At 41.9% G+C, this 17,287-nt stretch overlaps 1 protein-coding gene across 1 annotated transcript in view; it reads left to right on the top strand.

Moving 5' to 3' along the window:
• The window catches only part of ttc17 (tetratricopeptide repeat domain 17), a 46,506-nt gene extending 45,410 nt beyond the window's left edge, over positions 1–1,096 (top strand). The window contains exon 26 of the mRNA XM_063188989.1: positions 536–1,096. Coding sequence (XP_063045059.1) covers positions 536–667 — 132 coding nt within the window. The 3' untranslated portion in view covers positions 668–1,096. The remainder of the gene's footprint in view (positions 1–535) is intronic.
• Positions 1,097–17,287: the final 16,191 nt, after the last annotated feature.

The raw sequence follows: 17,287 nt of genomic DNA, 5'->3' as shown, positions 1-17,287 counted from the left end.
CTCGCACTGGAGGGCCGCCATGGGCCGTGCAACTTCTCTACATTATAAAGATGCTGATGACAGCCTGCATCTTTTTACTCCAGCGCATTTCTGCTGCTTAAATGACCACACACCGCTGTTTTAGGCCTAGTGGAAGACGTCAAAGACAAGACGGCAATAGCAGTACCCTAGGCCTACACGAATGGAGAATGAGAAATTACCAACTGGGTTGAAGTGTAATTTAGACATAGAGTGTGTGTGCATGTTGATACACTTCCCAATGTGTTTTGTATGATACCAGCTAATTCTGCTCTTCCCTTGTGTTATCTCATCAACAGAACATGATTGCTTTTATTACTGTAAGTCACCAAGGCTTGTGTGTTGATGTTGAAAGTTGTGACATCAAGGGTGTGTGTGTGTGTGTGTGTGTGTGTGTGTGTGTGTGTGTGTGTGTGTGTGTGTGTGTGTGTGTGTGTGTGTGTGTGTGTGTGTGTGTGTGTGTGTGTGTGTGTGTGTGTGTGTGTGTGTGTGTGTGTGTGTGTTTGTCCTCCAACAGGAGGAGTTTGAGAAAGCGATGCACTGGTACGAGTCCACTCTGAAGCTGCAGCCGGAGTTTGCGCCCGCCAAAGATCGCCTGCGCACCATCCAGTGCTACCTGCTCACCAAGAGGGAGAGGCGCGCCCCTTAGAACCATACCGTACCGTACCGTACCGTACCGGAATCCTACAGTATCGTACCGGAATCCTACAGTTCCTTACCGTACCGTAACCTACAGTACCGTACCGTACCGTATGCAGGAGGCGGCCGGATGGGATGGAATGGGCGGGGCCTGCTGGCGAACACCAATAAAGTATCTCATAACTTGCACATGGAGAGTATCCATTGAAATCTGACACAAAAACACACATGATGCGCAAAAACAAACACACACACATTACATACACCTACACCTCAGAAATGCACATTGGAAGACAGACACAAAGTCGTTTTTTTTTTTTTTTTTTTTTTAGATACCCTTGAGAAATGAAATGTTTGACTTGATTAGTTTGGACTTTTCAAACTTCAATGATATATCATATTTTGTTTCCAAATGTTTTTTGGGGGGATTCTTGAAGGGGAACTCTTTTTTGAACATTAAGGCCATTTTCTGAGTGGTCTGCAATGTTTTAGAGTCCCCCTCACCGTTTATTAAGAACAGAGTTGCAGGTGCCCATAGACGGCCATTCTAAAGCTGGCTGAGATCAAATCCAAATAAGCCAAATAACAGAGACTGCAGAAAACATGAAATAAACGGTGAGGGGGACTCTAAAACATTACAGACCACTCAGAAAATGGCCTTAATGTTCAAAAAAGTGGATTTCTCCTTTAAGGGAAACGGGGAAAAGGCTGCTCCTTCTCTTTTCTCTTAATCAGTGATGGGCAACCTGTATTCATGAGTTACAATCCAGTTCCACGTATTCCAAATCACCTTTTCCCCCAGGTGATCATTCAACCAGTCAATACGTATGAACGGCCATCTGGGTACTTTGCCTGTTAATGTGCGTTACGCCCCTTTTTGGGGGAAAACAAACCCAACGTCTCATTAACTTACATGTTACATTGACAAAAAAAAGGGCGTAACGCACATGGCACACGTCACACGTCACACCGTTCATGCGTATCACCTGGTTGAAGATGAGAAGCAAAACCAGGAGATTTGGAATATGTGGCCCTGGATTATAACTGTTGCCCATTGTTGCTCTAAATGAACTTAAAACAAACCAAACCTGTGGCATGTCTTCAGGTTTTGTCTGGCATAAGCTCCTGATTTGCACTGGTTGGTAGATTGACCTTAGGACAGCAGGGGGGGGGGGGTATTCCCATAAACTGATTCAGTAGTAAACCAGGTTAAGTTAGCTTTGAAATAGTGGTAAATCATCTAATAGAAGAGCCTTGAGTCCTCATTTCCTCAACTGAATGACACCAGTGGGTTGTCTATCAGCAGGTTTACCACTTCCTGTAGGTTGACTTAGCCAGGTTTATATCACTTAACCAGAGAGTAGATAAGAGAGAGGTTGCATTGGCCCATTGTTTCCAGAGAGAGTAGATAAGAGAGAGGTTCCATTGGCCCATTGTTTCCGGGTTCTACTGTTGCAAGGGGGAGGGGGGGGGAGGGTGGAAGTGGCCCCTACTGTATGATACTAGCTTCCCACCTTAGAAAAAAAAAGCAATGAAGTCTGTCTTAAAGTGCTGGCTTCTCGTGCATACAAATGTTTAAAGAAAATTAAGAGAATAGCGCACACTCTACTCCTTATTTTAAAGTACAAGTGACATTCGGCCGAAACGTCACTTGTACATTAAAACATGGAGCGGAGTGTGCACCATTCTCTTTATTTTCTTTAAACTAGCTTCCCACCTATCACTTAGTCAACCATCTCCCATTCTAATAAAGCAGTTAGTTACACATTTGTCATTCTAATAAAGCAGTTAGTTACACATTTGTCATTCTAATAAAGCAGTTAGTTACACATTTGTCATTCTAATAAAGCAGTTAGTTACACATTTGCCATTCTAATAAAGCAATTAGTTACACATTTGTCATTCAATAAAGCAAGTATAAGATATTAAGCTTCACACTCATCCACATGTAGCCGTCTTGGTCTGTGGGGTTTAGTTTTAGGGCTCTTTTATGTGTGTCATAGGAGGGTGACCGATCATCTGTATTTGGTTATCAGAATCTCTCTCTCTCTCTCTCTCTCTCTCTCTCTCTCTCTCTCTCTCTCTCTCTCTCTCTCTCTCTCTCTCTCTCTCGTGCTTACTTCAAGTGAAAATGGCAACTGAAAGTGCATTCAGGGTTTATCAGTATTTTTTTAGTCAGGCATTACAAAAGGCACCTACCACACGCTACTTTTCCCCCTCATGCACACACATTCAGGAGGGCCGCTGTTCTTGCACAGAAGTAAAATCCATACAGAGACTGAACGGAAATCCTACAAATCCATCCAGACTCGGCACATCCACCCCTTATTCCCCCCTCCATCAATAAGGCCAACTACTGTACTCTACCATTCTGTATTCTTTCCACATGGAAAGGCAAAAAGAGTGTCTCAAGTTTTGTCCATAGTCCACAAAGTTCCATTTTAGTCATTTAAGATACTGTATGTTTAACTGTGTGTGTTGGCAGGAGCGGCCATGCTTTTTCTTTTTTTTCTTTTTTTTAAACAAAAAAGGGAAGTTTACTTTCAAGTAAAATTTAATTGGGTTGTAAATTGACTGGTTTTTATCATCTATGCTACTACATTCACTTCACAATATGCAAAAATGTTTTTAAAAAACGGAAATCTTTGGGATTTGATTAAATCCCACTGTAGCTCGGATTTCTCAAATGTTGATCTGTGACGATAATAGACGCGACAATTTCTCTACTGCTGATTCTCTGACTTTAACACAAGGTCATTACTGTCACCACTTCTTGCACCCGTTTTCATGACCATTCCATGTGTATAATGGGACCCTCGAGTGAAAATGTGATGTTTGGAAGCAATGTTCTTGCATAACTTTATTATGTGCTCTTCTGTTTGATCTTATTTAAGGAACTGGAAAAGAAAAAAAAGCAACTGTTGCCTTAGATCATACGAAAAATGACTTAATTTAAATTCTGATTTACAGTGTTGTATGTATCTAGACAGTGAATACCTTTTTTCATTGGCTCAAAGAATTATGTGTATCCATTGTCTTTGTACGAACATCGAAAGCTTGTCATCAAATAAATACCAGGGTTTTTTTTAACCCTGTGAATGGAACATGTTGTGTGTGTATGTTTATCATCATCAGTCTGTAGTTGTGTGACAATGAGACGGAAAAGGTAGCGTTAAATGTTTAAGACCAGTACTTGTTTCTTTTTCATGGTGAGTTCTGAGAAATGAAAAATTGTCTTACAAAGTTTTAAAGATTTGTGAATGACTAGAAGAAAAAAATGTGTTGTGATTCCATTGTGTTGGATCATGAATGAAACCTTTGACTTGGTAGACTGGCAGTTAGCAGCGCAGATTGAATACTGTATGTATGCTATCAGGCCTTAATCCTCGAACCGAACAAGAAGGGTTTTCTCCTGAGGCACGAGACACTTGCATGGCTTCCCTGGGTGCTCTGACTGTCAGCCATACGGTATAGGCGCAATCCCCACATTCTCCACGGCTTCGTGCAGTAGCAGCAACTCGCTTTCCACCGATGGACTCCAAACCCCGCCCTCCCATCTCGCCGGCTAAATTCATTTGATACTATTTTTAAAATTCTGGGTTTCTAAGGGAAACGTAATGACACGGTGGCGTCATCACTCCGAATGGCGCTCCGATTGGATGCTGACTAGCCCGGTTTGCTTGTGGAGAGCAACTACTTTTTTTGAAACGCACAATGAAATTTTAATTAAGAAAAAAAAACGTGAGTCGTGAAAGTTCACTTATCAAGCCTTATAAAATCCACCTCGATATAGGTCAATCGCTTCACGCCTTAGAAGGCACAGTGCGCAGACAACTCTTCATTGTCCAACATTATAATAGACTCCGATGACATGTCCAAAACATTTGGAAGTGACCCCCCCTCCCCATCCATCACCCCAGTACCCAAACTGCTTGTACGCACTTTAAAGGCGGCGCTAACTGCACAAAAATAAAAGAAAAAAAATAGGAAAGCTTCTAGAGGACCACTGATCTTATTTCAGGTTCCAGACTGTGTCCCAAGCGTCACTCTGCAATAAGGTAAGCCATCTGGTAGCATTTCCATCTATGTTGCTGCTGGTTATAACTTTTTGAGCATTGTTTTACGTGGTGATGTCAGCCAAGCCGGGGCTCTTGCGAGACAATTGATCTGGCTGAAAGCGTAAGAAAATAGCTGTTTTGAAGTGTGTTGTCTTTTGTTCAGAGGCACAGTGCTGGTAGTGAGTAGCCTATATCACTTCTGAATGAAGCTGAATGAAGTTGCTAAAACTTTGCCCTGGTGTCATATATCTGGAATTATGGAGGTGTGGAAGTAAATCAATGAAAGTCGTTTTCTAGTTTCGCTTTATGTCGTGACCATATTTCTGAAATACAGTTTGAAAAAATGCTGTTTGCAATATTTCGGACGAATGGATGGCAGTGCGGCGAAGTGATGCGCCTACCGGTGTTCAGCAAGTTTTCAGCACCATGGACAGCGGCGTCGTGCGTCTTCGTGAGAGCTGCGCTCTTCTTGTGCCAATCATTAAAAGTAGCAACGAATTAACATGTAACACGACTTGGGAGGTTTCAACAGTGCATAGAAAGTGAGATAACGATTGAATCGAGATCTGCCTCTCGGTGCAACATTTGTTTCGGTACCTACCCTGTCGATATGTCTGCCCTGTTCCCGCTCCTCGTGAGAGCCGTCATGCATGGTATGCCATTCATGAATCGCGCACCGCCACTGCTGAATGGAAGCCAGCGCCTCGGTGTAACGGACGGAGCCTACTCATCTTGGCGTTAGACCGAGTGTCTCTCTCGGGTTCTGTGTGCGTGTGGTGTGTGGACTTCTCCTTGTCTTAGGAACACTATATCCTCTGGCGACATAGAGCGGCGAGACTGGTAAATTGCAGGCACTTGGAGATGGGTTGATTCTGGGTATTTAAATAGAGAAAAAGGGGTCGTGTAAGGCATTAAACCGTGTGCTCTAGAGTCTAGACAATGTCCTTTACAAGTCCTATACAACGTCTCTATTGCAACCTAGAGTAAAGTTACTCTTAAGTCTCTCTAAGTCTAAGTCTATCCAAACACATGCCTCCTCTCTCCGTGTCTTTCTATGAATGAGTTTAGTCAGTGTAGACTTAATGATAATTGGAACTGGTTGGGAGGAAGCCATCTGAGAGCCAAAGAACGCTTTCCCTCTGTCAGAAGAGCCTACAATGGCATAATGGTAGTGTCCACAAATGTCAGAAGCGGTTTCATCATGGCCACTGTAAGGTGGGAGAATCTGAGCGTGACGTCAATGCCGGATAGCTGACGTAGTATGGGGAGGGGAGGGGGGTCTTTTTCTCTCCCCCCTCCAGCAGCACGCCTTAATTACAGCGGGCGTGCATCTATCCTCAGTGTATGAGAGGCTGTTCAATAAAGGAATGTTGTTGCTATTTTTAAAATAAGCTTCTATTTATTGCCATCTGCCCTATATTTGCCCAGGTATTTTGTTGTTTCTACTATGTGCTTACTCGTTTCCCAGCCGAGTAAGAATGTGTATGGGCTACATGGAAGTGATGAAACGATTCACTGCCATCTTGAATACTAAAACCACCGGCAGAATACACTGAAGGACACGTTGAGAGATAATTTGTGACAGAAAGTTTTCACCTGGTGGCGATTGAGATCTGGAACATTCTGCTCGCAATAGCACCAAGATGCATGTGAACGTGCTTGTCATGCGTTACACGATAAAAAAAAAAAAAAAGTCCCAAGAGGGTTGTGGATACCACCCTCCCCCCACCCCACCCCTCCTCGTGCTAAAAATAGGTGGAGAGTTTGATCGAGATCTAGAAATAGATGAGGGGGTATCACGACTGTATAAAACCGACTTCATTTCAACAAATACAAATCCTTGCAAAGTATTGTATATATTGTGGTGTGTAGTAGCTATGATTCCTATTTACAAGCCAATCATTTTATCTTTGCACGTCTATTTTAGGCGTAAAAAGCTACATTGAAAATTATGACTATACTCACCCATGTCATGATTGTTCAGACAGATTTGATTAGTCTTGGATATAGTGGTGGTCAAGAAGGCACGATGTTCGTGAAACAATTGAGCAAGACTTTTGGTGAAAAGACTTGACGCTGTCGTATTTGGCTGAGACTGAAAACTGAAAGTGTAAAGAGCTGTCCGGGCCCCGTGGTGCTGAATTTGGTGAATAACATTACTCGCCACTATCCATGCAAGGGGGGGCTCGATAAAGCTAGGATCTTATCCAAATGTCACTTGTGACTGATGGGTGCTCAATAGCATGTGTCAAAATTAAGGAAACACCCTTCTGTCAGTGGAGATCACTAGAAAGTAGGTTAGTAATGGCGGTACGCTAAAGGCTGTAGCTGGGTGGCTTTTTTAAGATTGGCTAGTTATTTTCTTCGATTAGGCTACTATGCAATTCGAGGTGCTCACTTCGCCTCTCCCTGAGCTCTCTGTTGCTTATTCCTCTCATTTGACGACCTGAGTCAGTGTCATACCGACTGATTATTGGAGCAACATAATTTAATCGCAACACATTCAGTATAGTGAACAATTTCCCTCCAAAGCCCCAGTAGTGAGCTATGATGTTAGACTATTTAACACATGATCAACAGATATTATCTAGCGTAGAAGACATTGTTATTAGACTATAGTTGCTACTCCTAATGAATGTGTGCATGGCCGTAAGTGTGGGCTACGCGCCACTTTTTAGATCCTCACCAAACGTCCTCGCCACGATCACATTGCAAGGATCAAATTTTGGATGGGGAATGCGGAACGCCAGTGTTCATTAATGAACCTGTTTGCCATGTTCGACCGAGAGATGAAGTGTGGCTGGTTCAGGCTTCTGTTGGGTAATTCATTTCTGGCGTTGGGTTTGGTTGGGAACGGCGCAGCTTCTGGAGTCGTGACTGCTATAGTGAGTAATGCGCGTCGGCTGCGTCAGTAGAGGCGAGCACTGTGCTCCGGAGACAGATGGGGGGAGTCGTGACTGACTGGAGACATCCACAAATCAGACGGCAACCCAATCAAAATCACATCGAGGGAAATGAAACAAAGCTTAACATGTTATCTCTTGAACATTTTTAGAGAAAAGCGCTCGCCACTGACCTTCAGTCCTGGAGCTAATTTTAACACATTGAGGGGGGAAATGAAAGGGAGGAAGGGGAGTGAGGAGTGGTGTCGGCGAGGGTGGCGGTGATGGTGGGGGTGCTTTGGAATACGGGGGTGGGGGGCGGCGGGGGTACTTGTGCTTCTATGAGGGGAGGAGGAGGGGGATCCAAATATAGACCCTGATCCTCCAACTCGGTGAATTAATGTCCATATTCTATGAGACAGGGAATGCTGGGCTTTTGTGATATTTTCAGACCCTGAGCTGGGATCTGTAAACCTTGCGCTCGTAGGCAACCATAGGATATTATAGAAGACGGTAAGTGCAATCTCTCTTTTCATGGTCCAGAATTGTTTTTTTTTTTTAATCATCGAGTCGTTGTGAAAGGACTTGACTATGTCTTGTAGCCTGAGAAACTCGAATAGTCTACGTCGAGTTCATGGACACATCAGCGAATATACCTTTTACAATAATACACCACAATCCTGACTCTTGTGCTGCTCGTGAGTGATCAGATTTCATTATTTTAATGTGCTGCTGGAAGATGAAGGAAGTGGCTCCTGTCTCATAGTCCAATGTGGTTGATTTTGCTGGAACATGGTGTACTATAGTATCTTGTTGTGCACCACTTTCGCATATTTTCATATTGGATTTATGTGACTTTCCAAATATATAGCATTCGCTCAATTTCCTCTCCTTTCTTTCTAATTTCTTCTTTTTTCAAAAAGGGGGGTTCCGATGGTAGAAAGACACCGATTGGTGGGTGACGACTTTTTATATGCTCCAATGAGATCCTCTGCTTCTCTGTATTTACTGTGAGCTGGAGCAGTGTAATCTTCTTCCTTCGGTAGATCCATCGACTGACAACAGTAGATCTGCTTCCCAAAGGGCGACGTTACCTATTAGAATATGTGGCCCTGTGTTGATATAACAACAGCTGCAGATTTTAGACTGAACAGATGCTGAAATTTCCAAAGGTGGACCAAAAGCATCGCTCGTGAGAACAGCACTGGGGTGATTCAGGTGGATATATTGAAAGCTTGCTTGAATGAGATCTCGGGGAAAATGTCGATTTAATGAGATGAGATGGAACCATGGAGGCAAGAAACAGGCTTTGGACTTGGAGCCTTAAGTTGTTGGATATACTGAACACGCTTAACAACCTTCTGCGACGAGTCCATGGATATTCTCCTCTCTTCTTTTTCTTTTTGTTCATGGAACCAACTGGATTGTGAACCACCTGTCCTTTGCGAATCTTTTTGCGGTCTGGGCTTGCTGTTCTAACATATCAAACGGGAAGCCCTTACCCCAAAAAGCATTTGCGATGGACACATCCAGCTAGATGAACTTCACGTTTTTCAAAAATGATCATGTTTCAGATGATGCGGAATATCTCTTGTTCAAAACTGGTGTGGCACATATTGTATACATTGTAGGTTAGGCCTATTGACAGGTGTACATTTGCCACTACCCAAATGTGTTTATCTACAAAAGTTTACTAGTTATTTTCTGTAGACACTGGACTCCCCAGGGGCCACTGCGTTGGAGGAAAAGTGGCATAGCATTGTGTTTGTCAATAGATAAAAACTGAATAATCTGACTTTATATTTTCTTCAAGCAGACTGACTGACATCTGTCAAAAACAACACATTTTCCATCACTCACATCTTCATTGGTCTTTTAGCCTATGCAAGAGTGTTTGACAACAATAGTTTGCAATGGACAACAGACTATGGAAGGTGACCTGTGTGCATATAACAGGCTAATATTTAGGCCTATGTGCTTTTTATCAACCCTGATCACAATATGATTGCATTTCAATGCTTTGGTTTTGTTTTAGAACATTGTTGTAGAAGTAGCCTATCACAACATGTGCAAAACATGAGAAACAATTTGAAATTATGAATGGTTAAAAGTTTACTTGGTCCAAAAGAACGATTACGTCGCACATGCAATTAAATGCAAATCACAATGTGTTATTTTGCTGTATTGGAGGTTTTTTTGCTTGTTGTCTTCCGCCAGGTGTGTGCAGGGTGTGTTTCTGCACTCACACCATCACAGTCTTCAGATGTGGTTTGGTCAATGCTGACATGACTGTAAATGCCTTTAATGTAAATAAAGTTTCTAATAAACATGATACAAATTGAGTAATGTCATATGTATTGTTCGTTTTGCTTTATCTGCTCTACATGATGTGTAAATCCAAAAATCACGTCACCCCGACTTCACCTGTAACTATTGTACTGTTCAGTGAAGCTTCATTAGAGCGTATACAGGACTATTATTATTTCATGATGTACTATAATAATATGAATACTGATTACTTTGAGATCTTAAAAGGGAAAACAGTGACAACTAACATCTACAATAAAATGGTGAAGTGTAATATGAAGACTACATGATGAAGAATTTCACAGGTCGCTGATGGTCATTGAACAATCAGCAGCGTGAAGCAGTGTGCAATGTTTTACTACACAGAAACTATAGAATAAGACTATCAAATGTTATTGTGTTTTTAAAATATTGGCCTATTCATTGGTTGAAAACACTTTTCATGTAGGCATCACCCTGTATTCTATAAAAAATATGCAATTCCTCATTTGTAAATAGGAACCATTATTTACAGAATATACCCATTTTCCCTAAAAATGATATTCATCAATCACTATTTAAAATAGTGTAAGACCAAACACATGCTCATGTCTGGATTCAGGAGCTTCTTTGTTACAAGTGCATCATCACTGATTGTCGTGACAGGTATACACTCGTTTGACTCACATGACTTGAAAAGCTGGCGTAGCCTCAAAAGTAAAGGCCTGTGGCTCGGCCATCAAACTGGACACCAGCTTGCTAAACAAGTGATGTTCTCCATATAGCCTAAGTCACAGCACAATTGAGTCTTGACACAACTCTCTACAAATCAGTTTGCTATCAAACCACATCACTTCAAGAGCTTGTCCAATCAACAACAACGTACAGGCTCAAAATATCAAATGAAAGACATGCATGACAATCTGGGGTGGAGGGTGTAATGATATTGCTACAGAATGTAAACATGTCGATTCTTTATGCAGCTACACGTGTCAATATCCCCTAAATCCTGTACTGCTTGCACTCAAAAAAAGACTGTGTTATATCCACACTCAAAGTGTACTGTATGGACCAAATAAACTCAAGACGGAGTTAAATCGACTCCGTCGATTGTTGAATTAACAATGTTTTTTGTGCTCCTACGGCCTTGGCAAGTGGACAGAGTACATATGTAAACATACTTGTGTTGGAGTCATTAAATGGGCTGGGACCCATGCTGCTATACTGGACATGTTTCTGCTGTGTACACCAACTAGGCATCTATGAAGAAAAACTTGCTGGTTATACCAATTGTCAAAACAAAGTCTGTTTAGGCAGCCTTCAGCTGCTATGTTGCAAAGCTTTGGAAACAGCTTCCAGACGAAGTAACAAAATGCCCCTACGGTTGATAGTCGTAAGACCAGACTCAAGCCAAAGCTATTCTCAGTTGCCTTCTCTTACAGATCCAGATTATTCACTCTTGTTTTTGACATTTTTATTTGTCTTTTCTCCTAATTTCTAGCTTTTATATTTTACTCCTTTTTCACATGCCATGCCTCATGTTTTTATCTCTATTTAATTTTATTTCACTTTTTTTTGGTAAAGCACATTGAATTCAAGTCAAGTCAAGTCAAGTAGGTTTTATTGTCAATTTCTTTACATGCACTGGTCATACAAAGAATTTGAAATTACATTTCTTGCTTTCCCATACAGACATAGACTAATTAAGGTAAGGACATAGACAGTATAGACATAGACAGTACTTATACATGGACTTAAGACAGTATGGACATAGACAGTGCTCATACATACAAATTGCATTTGTGTATGAGATGCGGTACACAACTAAATTGCCTTGCCTTGCCTTACAATTACCATTTGAAAGAGACAGTAGACTGTCCTCTGTTTTAGTGTTTCCCTTCTCTGCTTCTGTCTGTGTCTCTCTCTGCCTCAGTCTCCCGCTCACCACTCCCCTCTCTCCAACTTCCCTCTCACGACTTGTGTTCTGCCACACGTTACGCATTCTCTTAATTTCAAATGATGCGTATTTTTAATAGCCTATTTTCCCAATGCATTGTCATCATGACATTCGCGTTTTTAACTTTGATGATTATGCTTGGCTTTGGTGTAATTGCACCACTGTCATAGGTCATATATATATGTTTGCCTCCCCAAATCCAGATGTGTCCCTGACTCAATCTACACATATTTCACACTACTCCACAAGTTTTCTACATGTTTTACACTACTCCACAAGTTTTACATGATCCATGACATACGTATCCTGTTAAGACATGGCATTATAAATTTGCTGTTACCAAAATGGCCATGACCAAGTGCATTACTAAAAGTGTTATGTCATAGTAGTGTAGTACTATGGTAGTTAACTTTTCAATGACTAACAGCGTGCCACTGGAGGTACGGAGTGCATCAGGGACCACTATACCTGTTAGTGATTGTAGGCTCTCTGGACAATTCAACTGTAATGTGCTAACATTGCACCTGCATTCTACTTGAAAGCCATGAAAAAGTGTTTAAATGCAGGGCAGGGACAAGCAGTTAGCTGTTTTGGATGTTTTTGAATTGGAATAGATTGACAACGTCCTCCACTCACTTCCTCACGACACACCCGGGGTGCGTTCCAATATGTGACCTTGCGTCCTCCACTTGTGCTTGTGGCCTCGTACCAGGAAGTACTACGTCGTGATGACATCACTGACTACAGCATTATATTTAAATATCTCGCAAAAAAACTCAATTGTAAAGTCATTTTCTCATTTACAAACTGGATGGTGAATGAAGAATAGTCCCCCAAAAATTGTTTTGGCTAGACTGACAGCTGGGAAACTTTATTGTTTTGTCCATGGAGACGGGGCCAGGAGGCGGGGCGAGGCCACAAGAACAAGTGGAGGACGCAAGGTTGCATATTGGAATGCACCCCTGGCCTGCATTTAGAGGAGCCTCATCTACTGCCTCACTGAAGACGGACTGCATGTAAACATATTGCCTGAGCTCTTTTGTCCTTATGCCTGTCCTCACAATTATTAAAGGTAATATTCACAAAGTGTTTAATTGCGTGGAACATTTATGTCACTCCAATGTGTTAATGTTTTAATGTGTTTTAATGTGAAAGTGTTAATGTTTTACATTGAGAGTAATTATAATTAGAGGCATGCAGAGAACAAGTGGGTGGGGTGGCTAAAAGAGACTAAAGACGTTCTGCTGTCATCAAGACTTATGGGGTTATTTATTCTCTCTCTCTCTCGCTCTCTCTCTCTCTCTCTCTCTCTCTCTCTCTCTCTCTCTCTCTCTCTCTCTCTCTCTCTCTCTCACACACACACACACACACACACACACACACACACACACACACACACACACACACACACACACACACACACACACACACACACACACACTCAACCACCAACCACAGACTGTGTTTTGCAAATTAGGTGTGTCCCCTACATGAAAGATTTGACTGTGGTGATATTATAAATGTTTTGTATTTTACGTCCAGCCTATTAAAGTACGCCAGTAAAAAGAATGTATCAAGTGGATGCCAAAATGTACCTAAGTACAAAAAAGAAGTAAGACCAGCCCAAGTTTTATACATTTGGGCTAAAGATGAATCTATTACGTGCTACAATACAAGCTTCCTATAGCATAGGACTATTTGCACACTTCACAAAATTCACTTATGTTTTGTTCGGCTGTTGATCAGCTGTAGTGATCATTCAGTCATTCAGCATTCAGTTAAATTTAATTCGATGTCTAGGCGTGTCCTTTAGTCTCCTTTTAGTCTTATCAATGCTTCTCTGTTGACATGATGAAATAAATTCAAGTCCATGTATTTTTGTGTCACTGTGTTACGTTAGTGACGGAGGTGAACAAAAACAATGCAGCGCAGTGCCAAATGGCACGGTCCTGGAGCACCGCGCACACCGCTAACCACGCCTTGCAAAAGTTGTGTGCAGCTTATTTTGGGGGATATGAAACAGATTCTGAGATTCTTGCTACACAATGTCAGTAACTCACGAACTCAATAAATGACAGAAACGAACCTGTGCTTTAAAATTGAAATTATACTACCTGGTTTTGTTTGGAATGAATATGAAAGCTGCGTAAAAACGCGCGAGTCGGAGACTCCGCTGTGTGAAGCGTTACAATTAAGCTGAAACATCAAGAGCAATAATCACCTGTTGAAAACATTTGTCCAATGCCGAAAATATTAGAAACATGCACGCCAAATGTATGTAGTGGGCCTATTAATAAAAACAAGAACAACAACAGCGGATTAGACTGACTGACAGAAGTATTGCGCACAAGGTTCAAATTTAAATAAAACGTTTTGCCCAAACGAAACGTGACGCATTAGCAAAAGTTACTTCAAACCATTTATAAGTTGATAATAATTTGCCACTCAAGTGATCTATTTCAAGACGTTGTAGGGACAGATCCAAACACGATGCCCTCTACAACGAAAAAAAAATGTTCTGGGCTGAATGACATAAGCCTAGAAAGAAACACGTTGCACAACTAGTTTGATCATGCAATGTCCTGTGGTCAGCAATAATTAGAAAATGAATAATTCTATGTTGACTGGAAATGCATCCATATTAAATTGTTATCAAAAGTTAGCTGTCAGAGCTTTTGATTTAACACACAGCTAGGACAGACTCACAACTTGCAATCCCCTTTACATTACATGACATTACACTTAGCTAACACTTTTTCCCAAAGCGACTTACAGATATTTACAGGGTATTGGTTACAGTCCCTGGAGCAATGTGGGGTTAGGTGCCTTGCTCAAGGGCACTTCAGCCATGGATGGAGGTGTAAGGAGAGGTAAGGGGGGGTTTCGAATCTGCAACCCTCTGATTTTAACACCACCTCTCTAACCAGTAGCCTATGCCACGGCTGCCCCCTCTAAAGGGACATTGTGTGAGATTTTTAGTTGTTCATTTCCAGAATTCATGCTATACCCATTCATTAATGTTACCTTTTTCATGAATACTTACCACCACCATCAAATTCTAAGTGTTCATTATGACTGGAAAAATTGCATCACATGAAAAGGGGGATCTTCTCCATGGTCCGTCATTTTGAATTTCCAGAAATATCAATTTTTAGCTGTAAAAATGACTGTACTTTGGCCATACTAGAAAATATTAGTTTATTACTTAGTAAACGTTCAGGAAAAGATCAAATTTGGCAATAGGCAACCCTGTTTCAATAAGCAGCATAGTGGCAGTACCTTTTTGGACTTAAACATTTTTCCTGTGTTATTTTTCTTGTGATGTCAATCTCCTTTAGGTCTCCCCACCAATGCACTGAAGTACATAAGATGGTTAGTTAGCTAGCCACCCTGAAGCCCTCCTCACACCTCCCAGTCCTGACAGTGACACCTCCACAGCCAGACTCAATCAAGACAATATCACCTATTCCGTCTTGTAGATACATACTGTCTAAACTCCTGGTCAGGGTGGGTATACTGTATATTTGAACATTTTTTGAAGTGGGTATACTGTAAATATTTGTGCCATTCTAAATAATGGATCAATCAATTTTAAGTGGGTATACTGAAATCCCTGAAATTTTGACCGTATACCCACGTTCCACGTAGACTACACCACTTATTATCACCTATTCTGTCTTGTAAATACATATACTGTCTAAACTCCTGGTCACAACTATTTTGTAGCCCCACCCAATTTTGATAGGCTAATTAAATGTCCCTCTGCAGGTCTCTGTAAAGTTCTGGCCCCATCCTGTCTGTATCTCCAGCAGTGCCCTGGCTTAGTCACATGTGACGCAGCTATATCTTCTTCTCTACAGCCACGCCTAGGTCACTCACAGCTGATCGCACCAGTACCACAAAATGGCCTCCAGACCATAGACATGTTTTGTGAAGAAAGTTACAGGATCTCAATAAGACAGCTAAACACAGTCTTGAAGACAGCTGTTATTTAATTCCCAATGCTGTCATTGGATCCCATACAGCAAACATATGAGACATTTCAGCCTAAGGTATGCCAACCGTAAACATCCATCTGCAACATTAGTAGAAACGGTTTGTTCTGTGCTTTCATCAAAAAAACACTTCACTATCAATAAATCATTAGCAATTGGCTTTGCTGACTCACATTATTTCCCTGCTGGTTCTCTTTTCTACTTTACATAGTCCAGCAACCAGGTTGAAGGTGGGTGCTCTGGTCAGGGATGTCATAGCCTCTTTGTGCTTTTACTGAAAACACTCGACTACATCACAACAACATTGCTATGACATTTCAGAAAGCCTTAAGTAATAGATTAAGACTTTGTCACAACTGTGGTGACAGTAAGAATATAGCATGCAGTAGGGGTCTGCACTAAGGGGCTCATGCCTGGCTCTGCCAAGTCCATGGCTATAGGTATAAGTAAAGCAGGGGTGTAGCAGCAAAACGTGGGCCCTATGTCCAATCAGCTTCAATGGACCCCCCCCGCCCCCAGCTATATATCTACATGCAGTAATCAGACACAGTGTAGATCCCCTATATACATGGGGCCCTGGTGGCTCAGTCACATTTTAGCCCCCTGCATGGTCGACACCCCTGGGTATAACTGAGGTATAACCTGGTGCCAGAGGGCTGACAGATGCCACAGCCCGATTACAACTATTTCCTTTTGTCTTCCTTATAAACCAGAGAGTTGGGGGGGCATTGTGGCAGAGCCACACACACACACACACACACACACACACACACACACACACACACACACACACACACACACACACACACACACACACACACACACACACACACACACACACACACACACACACACACACATTTGGGCTCACATACCCATGGCGACCTGGGTTTGAGTCTGTCTGAGTCCTGTGCTAGCCCTGCCCAATCCCTCTCTCTCACACTCTCTTCCTATTACACAAAAGCAGACAGTTCAATCAGAGAGAGTAGAGAGAGAGAGGTTCCATTGGCCCATTGTTTCCTGGTTCTATTAGGCAGACCTAGGCAGACCTAAGGACTGTTCTATTCAATGCTAGGAGCATTATGACACCCCCTTTAGGCAGACCGGAACCTGGTCATGTTAGGTGCCCATAGCAACCTATTACATTGGCATATCTCTATACTTAAAGAATCTCTGGTTCAATTGTATAGTCAAGTCAAGTCAAGTCAAGTTCAGGTTTTATTGTCAATTTCTTTACATGCACTGGTCATACAAAGAATTTGAAATTACATTTCTTGCTTTCCCATACAGACATAGACTAATCTAGGTAAGGACATAGACAGTATAGACATAGACAGTACTTATACATGGACTTAAGACAGTAGCCTACATCAGTGTTTCCCAACCAGGGGTACGTGTACCACTAGGGGTACGCAAGCACACTGCAGGGGGTACTTGGAAAAATGTAATTTT

The sequence above is a fragment of the Engraulis encrasicolus genome, chromosome 22 (assembly GCF_034702125.1).
Source record: "Engraulis encrasicolus isolate BLACKSEA-1 chromosome 22, IST_EnEncr_1.0, whole genome shotgun sequence".
Taxonomy (NCBI): domain Eukaryota; kingdom Metazoa; phylum Chordata; class Actinopteri; order Clupeiformes; family Engraulidae; genus Engraulis; species Engraulis encrasicolus.
This window is presented reverse-complemented; position numbering and strand designations above follow the sequence as displayed.